The sequence below is a fragment of the Mastigoproctus giganteus genome, chromosome 13 (genome assembly GCF_048544385.1).
Source record: "Mastigoproctus giganteus isolate SK-2022 chromosome 13, ASM4854438v1, whole genome shotgun sequence".
Lineage (NCBI taxonomy): Eukaryota > Metazoa > Arthropoda > Arachnida > Uropygi > Thelyphonidae > Mastigoproctus > Mastigoproctus giganteus.
In genome coordinates this window covers 20190191-20210114 of record NC_143587.1, presented here as the reverse complement: position 1 = coordinate 20210114, position 19924 = coordinate 20190191, and the positions used below count along the sequence as shown (strand labels likewise).

Below are 19924 nucleotides of genomic sequence, written 5' to 3'. Positions count from 1 at the left end.
AAAAAAAGTAAAGTTACAATATCTCGTAACTAAAAAAAAAAAAAAAAAAAAATTCGAAAACAGCTATAGAATTTTTTTTTTCTCGTAAACGCAGTTTATAAGGGAAGTGAGCATAATGTTAGTAAAAAATCAACAAGCAAAGGAAAAAAAGGAAAGCAATCATATCACAGCAATTTACAAAGCACAAAGTAATTTAGATAATTAAGTAAACAATAATAAAACATAAAATGTAGTAAGAAAAAAATAATTGCAATATTAAAGCGAAATATTATGCATTATTTGCAGTTTTATTTTGTGTTACTCTTTACTGCTTAAATAATAATATTACATTAATAATAGTACAATAAATGCATTAGCTAATATAAATCTATATTTAGTTAATGATAATTGCCTTTAAAATAAGCATTAAAATTTCATAAACACAGCTTAAAGCAATGAATATGAATTAACATACTCCATAGCAATGGTTCTCCAGCTAGTGCTCGCGAGCAAACTGACGTCTGCTTCTGTATTGTGACAAGTGGCGCCCCACTTCTATTTCATGTGTTGTTGAGGAAATCGTCTATAAATTATTTTTATTTTAATAATTACGGACACCGAATTATAAGAAGTATAATTATAAGTACTTTTATAATTCAGTTTTAAATAAAATTATGACAAATTAATATAATTGTGTATTTAATATAATTACAACACTCTTCTTCCAGTGGAACTTCTTTTCAATCTACAAAATCAGTTTAATGAACCAAAACTGATCTGAGATTCAAATTTTAAAATTTTCACTTTTTTTAAGTTCCACATTTAACATAAAGGTGTTCGTTAAATTACGAACATATTTATCATCCATTAGTGCATGGAAACTGAATAACCTGAATGCTGAAGAAGCAGTTAAATATTACTTCTTCAGTCATGTCACAGAGCTTGCCGGTGTAAGAAGCTGCTGGAACCACTGATCTATATAATATAGCTATGTTTGGTGTATAATCGTGTATTAATAAAACATTTAAGTTAAGTTACTTATTGTAAATATATCATATAAGTCTTGATTTGGAAAACAGTACTGCAGGTTCAACGTCCTTTCATGTTTCGGATTAACTGCAGAGATTTAGTTTTATTTTGTAATATGGTTCAAATTATAAAATTCTTTTATCGTGTGTAATTGTTTTTGTTTTCAAAACGACAAAAAATCATTTCAATCATTGCCTTAACTGTGAAAATAAAATAAAATTTTAGTATTTGTCTATAATATCGATTAAAATACAGTATATTATTTATTCTCTGGCAGATGAATGTTAAATTTTTTACAAAAAAAAAAAAAAAAAATCAAACATTTCTTGAAGTTGAATATTGCAAACAATAAAGAAAGTAAGTAACATCAGTAAACCTTCCTAGAAGTACCAAGTAATGTTTAATATTAGAGTAATAACAGTTTCCCCTATGTAGACTGCAAACAATTCGAAATTTTTCTCTTGTAGCCTATATAATAGTTTTCAATAGAGACTATTGATGAATTAATCAATTCCAAAACAGTTTCTTAAAACTTGTCTTGAATAATTTTGATTACTGCTATAGGAGGTTTGTTGATCAAATCAATCGAAGAAGTTTTATCCTTGTATTCATACATACTCATAAAATACAAGAATAAAATATTTGAATTACGTATTGACTTATGGTAAACAGAGTTTGCCTTAAGCCTTAGTATTACGTGAAATATAAAAAGAGAGTTTTAAAAATAGCTCATTCATTTCGAGAGACGTTCAAACCCCAAGAAACTTTCGTCCCTCATCTACTGTTTTCCTCTCGTTCTCCACTGTGGTAAGCACTTGATTTCTGTCAGAACAAAATTTAATATATTGCACGCCAGCCAATATCGTAGGACAATATCACGAGAAAAGCATATTTCCGTCCCAGTATATTCATATTTAATCTCCAAAATATAGACACTGCTACCTTTCCATTATCTTGCCTGATACCAAATGTTTCTACTTTTGATGCAGTTTAGGTCACAGTAGTACTGAATGAATAAGTATTGAAGTGACTATGGTGTCGCTCAACAAAAACAATAATCAGTATTACTTTCATGTTGCTTGGTTCTTACTGGAGTTTTTTTCACTCGAAGAAACTCTCGATTGCATTAGTGGTTTTATTTTTAAATTAGGATTCGAAAGCCTTCAATGTTTGGTATAACACAACAACGCGGCATACGAATACATTGCCTTCTCTGCGGTAAAGGTCCAAGTACAGCTTCGAGAGTAACAGTGACACTTTTTTTCTTTTAAGAATCAAAAATATGTATATTAAAAGAACGGTGTTTGTAAGCGCCAAAACTATGGCTATGAGGCATCGGTATATTGGATATTGTAATTGAGTGCATTCGGCAAAACAGATGTGTTTGCTTTTTACTGAACAAAAAACTCAAGTGTCCGGGATAAAAAAACATTAAAAAAAATGCAGCCCTCTCTGGTAGAACTGTAAATTTTTAATACTGTATATTATTTTTAAAATGCGCGCACACAGATGTGTGTATGTTGTTGTTGTTGGGTTTTATGCGCATCAGCGACTTAAACAATATTGCGCTGTATATATTGTCTGTAAATTGCATGTGTTCTGTGTTAATTTGCTGTTTAATTGGACGAAAAATCAGAGATTACGGGAGAAAAACCATGCTACCCTCGCGTGAGACCGACTAACTCAGCCACGTTGTGAAAAACACCGACAAAAAATCCTCGTGTCATTGACAGGATTCGAACTCATGTCTTTTCACCAGGTGTGGGGAGGACAGTATTATACCAACTGTGTTGTTACCCACGTGTGTGTGTGTGTGTGTGTGTGTGTGTGTGTGTGTGTGTGTGTGTGTGTGTGTGTGAAGTACCAAGGCAATTAAGGCTATGATGTCCGTATTGCGCCTGTAAAAAAATACACATGTATCTCTGGTCCACTTGTGGGACAAAAATCCAGAGCTTCCAAGAGATAAACTAATGGAACCCTTGCCTGAGACCAACTAACTTAGGAAGACCACGATTATAACCACGTATAGCATATACGCGGGGGATACTAAAAGAAGAATAAAAGTTTGCAGGATGCCCTTCAAAACGCGTGCAGCCTTTGCTGATCTGCTTCAACCACCACATGACGACTCAACTACAGTTGCCAGCTTCCAGTAGGAAAGAAATAATTTTACACTTTTCATTCTGCAATGTACACTGTCATGATTATACCGAAAGACTTTTATTCACTGAGTAGCAGTTCAAAATGGCAATTCACGTGTCCACGCGACGTTCCACAGTGTTACACCTTACTCCCACACTCCACCTCACGTTTGATCCAATTCTAATTTGGCAAGCATGGTTTAAACCAGTGGTATTCACTAAGAAAACAGGAAGCGTATATTGCAGCAATACAAGGTATTTCAAATATTGCTATCAACAAACGTAGAAGTACGAGGGGTTTCCGAAATGTAAGGTAACACATTTTTTCTCTCGATGATGTTTAATAATACGAAGTTGAAATTACAGACCAAGAAAGAAGTGAACATGCACTACTTCTCCACAAAGTCTCCAGTTTTATTGATGCACTTGTCTCAACGATGGATAAAGTTTATCAATACCAGTACTGAAGAAGTCCGTGCCCACACGCAGTAACCAAACATAGCACCGCCTGATGAACTTTCTCATCCGTGGTGAAATTCTTTCCTGAAAGGTGTTTTTTCAGAGGGCCGAACAAATGGAAGTCTGAAGGCGCTAAGTCTGGGCTGTAGGGGGGAATGTGACAGAGTTTCCAACGATTACGGGGCTACCACTCATGAGTGGTGTGGAGTTGCGTGGTCGTGCAACAAAATCACGCTGCTTGTCAGTCCTGGTCGTTTGCGTTGAACGTTGGCTTTCAGTTTTCCCAACGTTGCACAGTAAAGCTGTGCATTGATTGTTCCTCCATTCGGCAAGAAATCCACCAACAGAATGCCTTGGCGATCCCAGAACATTGTGGCCATGACTTTTCGGACACTGAGAACAGTTTTGAATTTTTGGCGCACAGAAGATTGTGGATGTTTTCAGGTCATGGAGTCTTGTTTGCTCTCCACGGTAAAGTGATGAATCCACGTTTCGTCTGCTGTGACTATGGGTTTATCTGTCCATCGCGTTTCATCTCATTCCCTTTCACCATTATTAAGAAAAAAATGTGTTACTTACTTTTCGGAAACCCCTCGTACAGATAAAATAAGAGAAAAAAGTTGTTATAAACATATGTCTCAAAAGTCTTCATTTCGGAGATATTAAATATTAATTATAAATCACAAAATCGTGTAAAACTACGAAGCATTTTAATGTTCAAATTTATGTCATAAAAATATGATTGATGAATGGGTTTCAAACAATACAAAACAAATGTATCGAACCAAGATGAATAGTTCTACTTCACGAATTATACTAATCAGTCAGTTGTGAGTGCAGCACAGTGTACATATTAGCAATGTCAACGTGTCTGTTACTCGAGTTTCGCCCTCGTGGATAGCACAGTTGGAAGAATTGCCGTCCTCCCCATGCCAAGTCCCATCGGTGATGCTATACAACTATCTCCTACCACAAGTACCATAAGGTTGTCAAGTTATACAATTGTTTCATCTGCAAGAGTATGAAGGACATTACATGAACAGCAGTTGTATCCATTTACCATTTCGCCTGTATAATAATTTTTGCCACTTGATATGAATAAAAGCTTTTCCAGTGGTTCATTTTGCAAAAGTATACTTGATCCACAATTTATCAACCATGTTCTAGTTACGTAAGAATCATCGTTTTGTAAGAAACGAAATTGTCAACTCTCGAAACGTTCATACCTGTATCGAAAACAACCCACATACGATTTTCGATACTCATTATTTGGGTTAAATCTTATTGGTCCTTATGTTTTAGTAGAATGGCTTTCAGGAGTGGTATACCAACATTTTCTGTGAAACAATTTGAGGGAACTATTGGATGGCGTACCCTTGAAAATTTGGCAGAGGATGGAGTTTGCGCACAGATGCAGAGCCCACTTTTCTCCTGAAGTTTCTGGCTTTTTAATACGAAGTACAATAACTGATGTCGGAATGGAGAGTTGTAGTTGTTGAAGGGTTTTTAGTCACATCAGCAACTTAGGCCATATTGGGCCGTATATAATATATCTGTATATTGCGTGTGTTCTATGGTCTGTTGTTGGACGAAAAACCCGAGTTTCCGGGAGAAAATATCATACCACCCTTGAACTTTTCCACTTGGTGTGGGGAGGATGGCGATTCTCCAATTATACTACCCAAGTGGGTGGAACAGAGAGAGAGAGAGAGAGAGAGAGAGAGAGAGAGAGAGAGAGAAGTTCTGCGCTATCAGAGAACAAATTAACAATTCTATGCTTCAGATCATTAGAGAAGAGTTGCCTTTAAATATTGGCAGAATAGCGAAGACAGATCTATTAGATATAGTATAAATAGATGAAATCTATAGTAGAGCCTTGTGGGATGCCATGTTATACAATATAAAAAAAAAAACTGGCAGGAAGGGCATTTGGATCACTTCTCTTAATTAAGGTTATAAAGGCCGAAAAACACAGCCTTTCGTTATCATTTCACCATAAACGGCTTCATTATAAAAGTGGATGGAAAAAATGTTATAATTGACCCTGGTCTTACCCTCGTTCTGAAGTAACCATTTATATGAGGCTAACTATTTCTATAAGGCTTATTTCAAAAAGCTAATGTAATTAATGCAACAGAACCTGAATAGGACATTGTTAAGGGGCCAGCCGAAATACACTCGTACGCAATTGCAAAACTTCCGGATATAAATTGGGTAAGACCTCGTTGGTCGTGCAGTGAATACCACTAGTTTAGACCTCTCAATAGTCAATATCTAATTTCACATATACGTTGCACTTTTAACAACAGAAAGCAATATCAGTTCGGTAAAAGAATGAAGTAATTCATTCTTTTTGCACAACCACTCACACCCTTTGTAGTCAACGCTATTGGAGATATATAGTGTTCTCATAACTTTTTGTTCAACCCACGTAATAAGAGTTCCATTCGTTTTTAAAACATTTCTTTCAGTAATTTTAATAATACTTTTTTTTGCAAAAAATTTTATTAAGTATTTTATCCCGCGATTTAATTTTATCTTTGGTATAACATTTGAGAGAAGGGAAAAAATGGATACTTTTGATCAGGCAGTGTGTTGGGCAAAGAGGAAAAGTGGATGGGAGAGTCCAGGGATTTGTACTTACCGTCTCTGACATTTCGCTTGAATACGATTCTGAGGACTGGAAACTAGACTTGGCGACTTTCTTAGTAGATGTGTCGTCTGATTCGGTCTTTACAGACACTGCTGCATGAGAGGCGCGCTTTGATTCCTCGGTTTTGTTTTCTTCTTTCTTATAAGCGGATTCAATTTTTGATTTTTCCATTAAAAAGCTCTTTTCATCTTCCTGAACGGACATTGACGACTGGGAGGAGCGAATAACGGAATCGCTGGTATCATCATCAAGCGAGGAACGAAGAGAGCTACGTACAGTGGAAGAAAGATCATTGCCACCAATTGAGGTAAGAGCGGTCTTGCGGAAAGCATCGGCTTCATCCTCAAGAGATCCCATCGCACGAGTAGAAGCCAAAGAAGATAATCGCTCTGAAGTGTCAGATGATTGGATACTTGTGGAGCTAATCCTTGAGGATGTCACGGAAGATGACACGCTGCTGCGACTGTAAGATTCCTCACTCAGTCCTGAAAATATAAAACAGAAGATCAGTATCTTCGTGACTCCAATAAAAAGAAATAGCAACTCAATAATAGCTTAAAATTGATTCGTTATAATTTTCATACGAAAATCTAGTATAACTGACACCAGTCATGGCCTGATGTCAGTTATACTAGATATCCTATATATAATTATCATTTCATTTAAATTCAAATTAAATAAATTTAATTTAATTGCTTACCTTTTGTCAACTTAATCGAATGGGAAGACATGGTGACAGCTTCTTAGTCTTCCAGTAGCCTTGTATTTTCTATTTGTAGAAATTACATTTTAGTGGGAAATAAGGACAGGTGAAATTAAAAATAAATAGCATAATTGACATTCTGAAATTCATTAAATGGCAACCACAAGCATTTATATTTTGATGATGGATTTACCATAAATCTATTATACATTATCATAACCATTCTTGAATATATCTTTGTTCACGATATCGGCCTCATTGGATTTACAAACATAAATAATATATCATTCGAAAAGTTTTGTGTTTATAAAACACAAAATTATAATAAATCAGTCAAATAATGACCTTCCATAGATTCTACATTTAATTATACCACGCGGAAATAATTTAATCACATTTCAAGCCTTGTTCTAAAGGACTTTCCTTCCATAACACTACTTGCCACGAAGTTGCTGACTACGCACCTCCTTCTGATAAGGGTGACCATGATGAATGTTTTTGGTGGAGCTATTTAATTGTTTTTCTCCTAATAAAGATTTGATCTCTGTGTGTTCCAGCAAACGTAAGGTGGATCAAAAGCCTGGCAACCAGAAATGAATTTCGTAAAACAAAAAAAATTAAAAAAAAAGAATGTCTGGAAATTGATCCTGTTCATAATTCATAAATCTTCGAGGATGAATATATGTCATACAAAGAAAAAAAAAAGCTGCTATCCATAATTACTGTAATAATGCAAAATTTGGCAACTGGCCATCTCGAAGGAGAACTGATAGAGATACACAACACTTCTGAAGGCAATCAGTAAAATGAACGAGGGAGGTATATTTTCACTGAGAGAAGAAACAAAAACAATTAGGAAATAACAGAAGGCTGGACCTCATGAAAGTTACTTTATGGGGTAGGGTGCTGTAGACCATCGGAATGAATTGCCTTCCACACTAGTGATAGTTTGCTAAAGTTCATAGAGGAATTGGAGAATCACTCTTTCGGGGAGGACGAGGTATGAGTTTAGAATTTTTATCTTTTTTTTTGGAAGATTCAAAAATTTCCGCTTCCTTTCATCATTTATCAATTTAACATTAGAATTATTAACAATGGGGGAAAATTATTTGTTTTTTTTTTTTATAAGTGATTGGTTTGTGTTTGTTTTAGCACATCTTTTTGCGCCAAATTTTATCGTGCATTATTTTCCTGCCAAAATGTGTGTAAGTGCTTATGGAACGTTGTAATATGTCGCATAGATTTCAGGAGCATCGGTGACTAAGGCCATATTGCTCCGAGTGTACTGTCTGTAAATTCTGAGGTCGATTTTATATTTGCAGGATGAAAAACCCGAGTTTCCGGGAGAAAAAAAACCACTTTACCCTCGCCTGAGACAAACTAACTTAGCCACGTTATGAAAAAGGCCCATGAACTCCTTACGTCATCGACGGGACTCGAATTCAGATCTTTTCCATCAGGTGTTGTTGTTATTGGGTTTTAGGAGCATCAGAAACTAAGGCCGTATTGCCATATTATACTGTCTGTAAATTCTGAGGTTGATTTTCTATTTACTGGGTGAAAAAATCCGCGTTTCAGGGAGAAAAACCATGCTGCCCTCGCATGAGACCGACTAATCTCTTGGATCTGATGTTCTCTTCAGCACCATGCGACCTCGAAGACAGTCCTCAAAACCTATTTCAATCCGATCACGAACCCATTGCCATACTCCTGCACTTAGCCGCACCTAACTTTGATATCCAAGGCCCAAAAAAGAAAAAAAGACATCACAGCACCCAAATTCATTGATCCATCACGATGTCTCGAAGCTGCATCCTCGATACCTTGGGAGGCTCTCAATAATTGTGATCTCGAGCTAGCTGTGGACCTCATGACCAGATGGATTCGAACCATTGCAAGTTATGGTGCTACAAAGACTGTCTGCATCACTCCCCGTTCGAGAGCTTGGTGGACACCAGCACTGAACAACAGCTTTCAACAAAAACAAAATCTGCATAAGAGATGGAAAGAATCAGGCGCTATACAAGATCGTATTGCCTTCTCCAGAGCCCGGGCAGTTTTCAGCCGTCAGAAAATATTTGCAATTAAAGAGCATTTAAATTCAACCCTACGAAAAGGCAAATCATTTTATGACTCTCAGCACACAGGATTACCTAAAGCACTGGACCTTGAACTGTGGATGTGTAGACATGTAGACATGTATAGTATCTTATGTAGGACGGCACCTGAACGAAAGTTCATCTCCGTCTTTGTACACTGTGATGGTTACAGAAAGCACTGTAACAGGCCAGAAATGTGTGTAACGTTATGTTCGTGCAGTGTGTGTGTTGTTGTGTTGTTTAGTTGTTTCTGGCCGTTTTGTCACCAGGCAGGCGATCACCTGGAAAGCCTGCCCAGTGTCCGTCTACACCACGGGGAGGTAGGCCACAACTGCGCAAGAACCATGGCCAACCTCAACAGTCACGTACTGAATGTCCAAAGAGGATTTGGAGCCATTCAAAAGAACCCCGCGCCAGCAAGCCGGCAACAGCGCGCGCACGCACACACACACACACACACACACACACACACACACACACACACACACACACACACACACACACACACACACACACACACACACACACACACACACACACACACACACACACACACACACACACACACACACACACACACTCCCAGGAGAAAGGACAGCAGAAGACGAAGAAATAAGGATGAGAATAGCATAAAGTAAAAAAAAAAAAAATTAAAAAATAAAAATAAAATCTTTATCCATTTCTTGCCCACATCTGTATGCAGTGCTGCCCAAAGTGGTCCACAAAGAGAAAAGGTGTATTGTCAAACAGAAGTTGTAATGTCATTCAATCATGATCGGCAGGAACAAGTTCTAGATATAATTCTGAATTCTGTTAATCTGGAGTGGTGTCAGAAGTCTCTGGTAGATGACGGTATCACTGAGCAGAGGTTTAGTTGAAGAGAGTCTTGATAAAGGATGAGTCAGAGAAGTGCAGCATCTGTCAAAATCTTTGTGTGTTCTTGAAAGCCACAACAATTTTGTATATGACGTCATCAGGACGACGAGGCAGCGCACAGTTGTATTATGATTTATGATGCATTTTCAGTTTCATTTCTTGAATTAACATTGAGGTTGAGAGCCTTCCTGCGATTAAAAGCAGCATTGCAGAAGGTTTGAAGGGCCTGGAAATTGTTGACAGAAATGAGTATCTTCTCACCTCCGGGACACAAGTTTGGTACTGTTGCCTTAAGAGCCGATCTTAGATCATCGTAAATGGAGCATTCAAAAAGTACGTGAGGAGAGTCTTCCGGTAGCCCACATCGACAGGAGACTGTATTGGAAAGTCTGAATTGGTAGAGTTTTGCGTTAAGCGAACCATGCCCAGTTAGTATGTAGGACTGTGGATGGACCACATTGCACGGTCCTCAAACACTGTGGCCCCGATGCACCTAGGCAACTTACCCATCAACAACGTCCCTACTGATATGCTCGCCACCGTTCGCATCACCAGGAAGCAGCTTATAACTGCTATAAATGGATTGCCACCCACTGCAACTGCAGGCCCCGATCTTGTGCCACAATTCATGATTAAATGTCTTAGCTCGTTTATAATCGGTCCTCTACTATCAATTTTTAACCGTGTCTTAACGCAGCAATACTTCCCCCCCCCCCTCTGGAACAGATATACTGTGAGGCCACACCCTAAATGCCAATCTGCAACCCTAATTAAACAGTTCAGACCAATTTCTCATTCTTCCAGTCTCTTGAAGCTCATGGAGAAGACATTACTTTCCATCATCATCAATCAAATCATGCCTCACAAACCCCCACAGATTCACTATGGCATTCCAGGTAGATCCACAGTCAGAAATTTAACATCGATAACCAACACCATTCTCAGTGCACTAGAAGCTAAAGCAGAGCTTTCTGTCACCTACATCGACCTGAAAGCTGCTTTCGACTCCATCAGTATCCCCTCACTTGTTCACCTCCTAGAACACTACTTCTACATAAAAGGTGACATGTTGTGGTTTATCACAGCCCTGCTCTCCGACAGAACCATTCTTCTTAAAGCGGATCAACACACAATCCGGAGAAAGATCACTGCGGGAGTTCCCCAAGGCGGAGTTCTCTCCGGAGCATTATTCACCGCAGTTATTATTCCGTTTGTGCAACAGAGAGAAGACATACTCTGCTATGCCGATGATATTAAAATATATACTCAGATTAACCCTGGCGAACATCTCTCAAACATCAATAAAAATATCTGTGAAAAGTTACACGACTTAGGATTCTATCTCCATCAATTTGGCCTCCTCATTAACCCTGCCAAATCAGCCCAAATTGTCGTTTCTCTGAAGCGCCAACCCACGGAAATCCAAGCTCCTCTAGATGGCATTCCCTTCCCAGTGGTCAAGATGCATACAGACTTGGGAGTCGTTTTCGACTATAAACTGAGCTTCAACCCCCACATTGACAAGCTCATAGCAAAATTCTGTCAAATGCGCTGGACCACAAAACAACAACTGCTCCACGTTAGGGATCTGGATGTGACTCGTCGGTACATATACTCCAGCTCAGTATACTCCGTCGTACTGTATGCCTCAGAAATTTGGGGGTCCGCGGCCCCTACCAACATCAAGCGCGTGTACTCCGCCGAATACTGGCTCCTTCGTTGGATCACGCAAAAACATCGTCGTCCACCCCAGCAAAGAACAACTGCGATGGCGACGTCACTTCACTTTGCCCGACTTCCAGATCTTGTATTTGAAAAACGCCTTGTTCTCACTGTCAAGATGACAACCGGAATGATATCCGAGCCAAGCATCTGGGAACTGTGTGGATGGAGGATCCCTCTACCCGGACTGAGGTCAGCTCCCACGCTCACAGCTCACTATAACAGACTATCACTCAGTGACCGCTTTCTCCCCAGGGAGATGCTCCCCACAATCCTTTCAATTGACGGCGACCTCTGTAGGTTTGTGAAGGATCGGAGGTACCGAAGAGAGATCCTTAAGAGCCTGACCTTGGCCAGGCAAAGTGCACATTGATAAGGGCAGCATAATAATGCCCAATATATTGTAAATAATGTTCAAAGCACGATGTCTTTATGAATATGTTGTAAATAAAGTCAAGAATATCTTTATGAAGATAAATATTAATATAACATAATGTAAATCTGAATATCTTTATTATTTCATTGTAAATACTGTGAAAAGCATATCCTGTAAATAATCTGACACTGATTCTATTTTATTGTTGGCTCTGGGGGATGAGCCCGAACTTCGATGTGGGCCCCGTCTCCCCAAGGCTATTATTGTCCACCATCCAATGTAAAACCCCTGGCATTGCTGCTGTGAAGGGTCTATTGTATATACCACGTTTGTATACAATAAAGATTATATATATATAACTCAGCCATGTTGGGAGAAAGACCCATAAAAATCCTCCCGTCATCGACAGGATTCGAACTCGGGTCTTTTCCACTCGGTGTGGAGAGGCGGCGATCCTACCAACTGTGCCACCCATGAGGGCTTTATGGAACAATTTTCGTGTTGTGGGGGCTGAGAAACTCCAAATAAATCACGATATTCCTCCCTCCCGCCGTCCCTCCCTCTCTCCACCTGAGACCAGTTGACTATAGTCCCGTTGAAGCAGTCGAATCCCATCGGAAACTGAACGACCTCTCCATCCGAACGACAAGTGAAGAACGATTTGATTTATAATATTTTAGTTATTTCATCATTTATTGATTATTTTTTCATAGCTTTAAAAAGAATTTTAGATGGCCCATTACGAATGTTCTAGTTTCGTATCGCATCCAAATGATGCAAGGAAGCAGAGTTTTTCTGTATTATCCAAAATAATAATAATAATAAGGAGCGCAGTTAGCCCAGTGGTTACAACGGTAGACCACCAATATCGTGGACACGGGTTGGAATCCCACCGCGAAAAAAAAAAAAAAAATCGCGAAAGTTGCTTCATTGGTATTACTCCACCAAGCTCGAAGTGGCAGTGAGGCAGTGAGTAGCGCCGTCTGGTGTCGTTCCTATAAATACCACCCATCACTGGATGTCAACCCTAAACAGATTCGCCTTCATAGATGGACCAAGATGAGTTGTAGAAATATTGAACTTATTGCATCGAGTGTGGTCAGGATAAAGTCACTCGTGTTCAGGCCTTAGGCAGAGGGGTCGGTTCTAAAAGTCGGAGAGTCTCCCGCGGACGAAAGGGGAGTGACTGACGCTGTCTCCCATATAGCTTTCACTAGGGAAGGGCAGGACCATCCAGTCCAACCAACTGGAAATGCTTTTTGCGCGCAACTGCACTAGTGACAACCGAAAAAGGAAGAAAACGCCAACGCATGAGTGGAGCAACGAAAAGAATACTTTCATCATACAAACATATTGTGAAATAACCAAGCTAGAGACCGATATGACAATGTACAGGTCGAGATTATATAACAAGTGGTTGAAACGATTACCGGATATTCAGGTCACCGAACGGCGAATAGCGGACCAGAGAAGGACCGTCGTCACGAAGAACCTGATAGCTCCTGCAATCTTGGAAAAAAAATCAAGCAGGATATGAACAAAAAAATACAAACAACAACGAATACAGACACAACGGAACCAGACTGGAGGACGAACAGCAAGTACAAGGACTACAACCCGGAACAACTGAAGCGGAAACAGACAAGGTCGCAATATCCAGAATAGAAGAAGAGTGGAAGAAAGCCCCAGCAGAATTCGAGGGAATAGACCCCACAAAGACCCACACCATACTAAAGCAGAGACCCAACAGAATCTTAGGGCAAGTCACAGACCACCTCAATATGCAAATAATACCCCTGGTTGGAAGATTATTAATTAGATGGATTCCTAATGAATGAAAGTTATTTAGCACACTGGACTGAAGATGCATACGTTGAGGGGAGTCACCTGTCTCCCAACAATGTATAAGATCCTGACCAGCTGCATAACTAAGAAGATATCAGACCAATTGGAGAGCCAGACCATCATGACCGAGCAGTAGAAGGGATGTAATCAGACGAGCAGAGGATGCAAGGAGCAATTCACCATTGACGCTGCAGTTATGGAACAAGCCTACAAGAAGCACCGCAACCTGTACACGGCCTACATCAACTACCGCAAGGTCTTCGACTCTGTGCCCCCATAGCCGGTTGGTAGAGACAATGAAGATCTACAAAAATCAGCCGAGCCCTGAGACGCTTCCTAGAAGCAACCATGACAAAATGGAGAACACCATCAAGCTCGAGAACATCACGACCAGACCAATACCTATTAGAAGAGGAACCTTCCAGGGAGATGCCCTGAGCATACTATGATTCTGTCTAGCACCCAACCCACTGTTCACCATGCTCAATAAAACGAAGTTACGGATATACCCTAAAAGAAGGGAGGAAGAACCTGTACACCTTCTCTCACCTGATGTACATGGATAACATCAAACTCTATGCCGCAACAGAGAATCAACTCCAACAGCTACTCCGAATCACTGAAGAGTTTAGTACTGACATCAGGATGCAGTCTTCCTAGACAAATGCACGACACATAGATTGCATCGAGGATATCCAGTCGGACGAAACTACCAGCTGAAGACCGCTGAAGAGATTGAAGCCATGACAAGGAGAGACATACAGATATCTGGGGATGATGCAAGCCCATAAGTTAGAACACAAGGATATCAAGGACTGCCTAACTGAGAAACACTATCAAAGAAGACTGAGATTCTGCTAAAATTAAAGCTGAGTCGCGGGAACATAGTCACAGCCATAAACACTAATGCAGTCCCAGTACTAACGTACTTCTTCGGAATAATAGATTGGACCAACACCGAGCTGGAGGAAATTATGAGATCCATGAGGATAATGATGATCGAGAGGCGCCAACACCATCCGAAGTCGGCCATCGAGAGACTGACCAGAACCCGTAAAGAAGGAGTGAGGAGATTGACTGACTTCATCGAATACATCAACAAAGACCCTGAAATAACAGATGACACATGTCAACGATGTCATCTGGCCCCAGAAACATTCCGGCACATTATTGCAGGATGCAATGATGCAGTGTGATCACCGAGACGGAGTACACTCGCAGACACGGCCAGGTGGCCAGGAGCTAGTGAAAAATTGTCAGCTGATCAAAGAAAGTTTTGCATTTTTTTGCCTTTTGATTTTTTTTGTTTTGTTTTTGATCAAAGAAAGGAAATGGCTACCTACCTGATCGATATAGCAGTGCCCAACACCAGCAACCTCCAGAAATATACGAGGAAAATATCAGGAAGTATTCAGATCTAAGACAGGAAGTCAAATGGAACTCAAATGGAAGTGGCATATGGAACAAGTAAGGACCATCCCGATCATCGTAACAACCACCGGTATGGTGCCAAAGAGCCTCCATAAGAACCTAGCAACAATCAGCCTCCCAGAGAACACTTACATGTAACTCCAGAAAGTAGCGATGCTGAACACCTGTAGACAGTAACAATTATATAAATAGTAACCGGACACAACCAACCACACCATGAACTTGGTATCAGTACCCGTCATAAGGCGGAAAAATCCCATAAAAAGGAGAAAAGCTTTATAATAATAATAATAATAATGAATGTTCCTATTCCCATAAGGTAAACAATCTAATTCCGCTTTGAACTTAGACAGACTCATTGCCTCGAACACGCTGGCAGCGAGTCTCTCTCATTGCCTCAAACATTGGAACAAGTTGTTCCAATGTTCAATGACCCTCTACGAGATGTGAAAACACAGCTTCGTTATCAGCTAAGTGTTTTTTAGCTGATAAGAAGGTTTCTCTAAGAAACTCTTAGAAACAAAAAGAAACTGTGTTAAGCAAGTGAAGAGTTTGCTGCTTGCAAATAAGCATAAGACACATTATGCTGCTCACAAGTGCTTTGCTGTCTCTACCTTGAACAACGAGAATAATCCAGATACTTTTTGAACACACTTCCTATATCATTATAAAGTATAACCCCCGCTGTAGTAACGACATAAGCCGTTATGCATCGTGGCCTTGAGTCAAAAAGGTGCCTGATATCCTCTTGGGGAATATCCCTGAATGGCGCTAAAGTTGCTTAGAAATCGTAGCAGTCCAGGAGAGCATATGAACATTGCAAAGAAACTGGCTTTAGCAGCGGTAGGAGGTCGAGCATTGCCCTCTTGGAATATAGGATTACGTAACTCTGGTAGAAATGGCAAAGGACAATTCTAAGTACAATTTTAACGTGGTGTCGACCAGTTTGGTTGCTCAATAACAAAAAATTGGCAATTAACTGCCTCATAAGGCATGACACTTCATATCGTGATTCCCTTGTTCGATTTTTATGCCTCTGATGGATACAGCCTTCGTGGGTAGCACAGTTGGCAGAATCGCCGTCCTCCTGACACCGGGTGGAAAAGACTTAAATTCGAGTTCCGTCGATGACGCGAGGAATTTTATGGGCTTTTTTCACAACGTGGCTGAGTTAGTCGGTCTCGGGCGAGGGTGGCATAGTTTTTCGTCCAGCAGCAGAAAATCGACTTCAAAACACGCGAAATTTACACACAATATACACGGAAAAATATGGCCTTAGTCGCCTATGCTCCTAAAAACCTACAACAACAACATCAGTTTTAATATGGGATTGAAGAGGAATGGGGCATGGCTAGATGGGATTTTTGAATTTACTAAACTGGCTGTGCCACCATGGGTAGCATTTGCTGTTTGCTCGTCTCTCTCTCTTCAGAAGAGCATGAAATTTTTTCATTTAAGGGTAGAAGTTTGAGATCAACGATAAGTAAATCTGTTGTAGATAATACATGTGTGTGTTTTCCCACTGTAACAAACATTCAGCAAGAAAATTTATCTAAACGTAGAATGGACTATCCTCTTTGCAGTGACTACTTTCCACATATCAAGTGTTCGGCAGGTCAACTTAGAAATTTCTGCGAGCTGATTAGGATAAATATAAACAACTTACCTCTCTCTCTCTCTCTCTCTCTTATTCTTCTTCTCACATTCTAACTAATGTCCTAAATAACAATATAGTGGTTTCGCCACTTAGGCCTCGTTTGGAGAGGTTTGGATTCGCTTCTCGTGGACGACTGATAGAATTTATAAACCCCTCTTCAATCGAGGATGTAATTAGCTGATCTCAGGTGGAGAGTAGAGCTTCTCTCAGTGAGTTATTTCGAGTTTTACAGCGCGCAACATGCAAATCGGCAAATCTAACACACATTTCTACAGACATAATACACTTATATCAATGAAGTTACTCTTGGAAACCATTTAGGATGCGTTTCTAAATCTATTTCTTCTCAGAATTATTTGGCTGGTTGGATTTGTTACTCGCCACTGTTTAAAAAAGTTGAAGTTCGAATTCCATCGATGACTCAGGATTGAAGCATACTGAAGTAGAATCTAGCTAGCTAGTCTCAAGAAGGTTTCTTGATATCTAGTCCTGTTTCTTCAACCAGAAAATGGATACGACAATCTCGGAAAAATTGGTGCTTTATTAGCTGAGTCGACTTGGCTCTAATCCAAGCTAGCCACGTCTCAGAATTATTTGAAATTTTTAATTTATTTTAGGACTTTTACAATTAATCGCATTTCGAATAACAATTAAAATATGGAGCTGTTCAAAGAATAATATAAATTCTTTAAACCTTATTTGTAAATAAGGTTTAAAAAATACTGTTGCTATACGTGTTGTCAACCTTATAGACAGTCTGCCACTTAGAAGTTACACCCCTTAAAAGAGGCACCTTATAAAAATAAAGGGTGAGGAATAAATATGATTTTAATAATCATTAAAATTAATAAAGTAGCTAGCAAATAACAATAAACTTATATTTCCTTTCAAATCTTTAAATGAAAATCATAAGTAATTTTATTTAATGTTATTTTTATATTTAAATACATCAAAACTATTTTGCTCCAAATATAGTAATAATAATGTCGTGGCCCTCGCACAGTTAATATAACTACCTTCCTCTCCACACCGGGTGGAAAAGACCCGAGTTCGAATCGCGTCAATGACGCGAGAACTTCTTATGGGCCTTTTTCACAACATGGCTGGTCTTGGGAGAGGATAGCATGGTTTTTTATTCTGGGCGTCTAGTTCAGAAAACCGGCCACAGAACACATGCAATTTATACTGTACAATATGGTCTTAGTCGTTGATGTGCCTAAAACTGTACAGCCGGATTTTCTCCTTAGAATAAAGCTCCTCACGTAACTTATCTTGAAGTTACTCTAACACCCCGTCCCCAATTTCTTGGATAATTCTGTGCACTATCCTCAAGATGGGAGGGGAGGGGGTGGATCAGAGTTTTTACCTCGAGATAAGTTAAATTAAGAACTTTAAAGAGGAGTTCTCAAAGTACGACTGTGGGCCACAGCCGAGGGAGTTTTTTTTGGGAACGGGTGGAAGTTGACGAACCACAGGGTGTTTTGTTCTCCGAAGTGGTATCGCGACTGAAAGGTTGAAGGAACACTGCACTATAAGGAATAAACCGAAAGAAAGAGATTTCAAAACTCATTCCAATTAAAATTTAGTTATGTATTTAGCTAATTTAAATATAAACCGAATGTTAGCTAAACAGCTAAAATTACTTTACAAAATCACGAGATTTCGACTTTTTTGTTAATCGCATTTAATATAATGCTAAGTTCCACTCCAGATAACTCCATTAGTGTGATTATTTTGAAACATATCGTGCGATGATGTTCCTGTCTTTTTTAATCAATTCACGTGCTTTTATTTCCAGCAGTAACTTGAATAATTGAAAGGCAATGAAATTTATTTAATCATGCAACACTTCATAAAGAAAACTTACGTGAAGTTCAGCACGCACTGAAAGATAAATAGAAAGAGATAGAGAAAGAGGGAAAAACTCCAAATGGCCCTCCTCGCTCCACAAACGAGCACAACTACCTTCCACTCACAAGTCACATTCATATAATCCCTCTGCGCAAGCAGAACACGTTACTGTGGAATGATGCCACAGCGGATGACAAACTTGCTGTTTTTAGCGCCACGTTTCCAAGAATGGGGTATTAGGGGCATCCACGTGATCCAGTAAAAGTACGAGAAGAAGATGCGAAAATATCAAAAAAATAAAATAACCTAGCGTTTAAAGATCTCGTTCACTAGCCAACAGGTAATATTGGTCATGGTTACTTGTATAAAAGTGAACTATCAAATTTATTCAGCGTTTATAGTTGCCCGATTTTTTTTCTGTATATTTTGATATTTTTGTTTTTAAGTCGTAATTTTAATTATACCACCGTTTTTTTAAATTTATTTTATTTTATTTTTTTGATGAAAATAAATACGAGCTGAAATAAACGCGATTTAGAAAGCCAACTGTGAAGTAAAATTGTACTTAAAAAAAAAGGTTAAAAATAAATGAAAGCCACACGTTATGTTTATTTGTTACAATTAAAATTAAATTAATTAAACTACTCATAATTAATAACATTTTAAATTACTTAATTTAAAATGTAATAACCATGTTTTAAATGCAATAATTTTTATCGACTCTGTAATGTTGAGATACGTATAGAACTTTCAATATAATAAACTACTTATTTACAGGCGACGTTTATTAATCTACTTTGGAATTCTTATCAATTCAACGCAAAAGTGAATAACTGTCACCAGACAGGGACGAAAAGAGAGGGGCAAAAAAAAAAAAAAAAGAAACACAGATTTAGAAAAGGTCTTTTTTGTTCCTTTTAAAACGTGAAGTGTTAAATGTTTTAATTAGGGGCTCATATGGTGAGTATGGGCTTGGCACACCCAGGGTCCTGAGCTGGATATCATCATTCTTCTCTTTCTTGGTGATTCTCTCTCTCTGGGTAACTCAGGATTTTTTTTTTTTTTGGGCGGTGCAGCAAAAGCCTAATGATGATAATAATAAT

General features: G+C 38.9%; 1 protein-coding gene across 1 annotated transcript in view; it reads right to left on the bottom strand.

Annotated features, from left to right (window-relative positions):
- The window catches only part of LOC150075838 (protein Obscurin-like), a 598361-nt gene extending 579355 nt beyond the window's left edge, over positions 1-19006 (bottom strand). The window contains exons 1-3 of the mRNA XM_090387723.1: positions 18838-19006; positions 6962-7030; positions 6253-6746 (exon numbers count right to left, since the gene is read on the bottom strand). Of these exons, the coding sequence (XP_090243849.1) occupies positions 6253-6746; positions 6962-6992 (525 nt within the window). The 5' untranslated portion in view covers positions 6993-7030; positions 18838-19006. The remainder of the gene's footprint in view (positions 1-6252; positions 6747-6961; positions 7031-18837) is intronic.
- Positions 19007-19924: the final 918 nt, after the last annotated feature.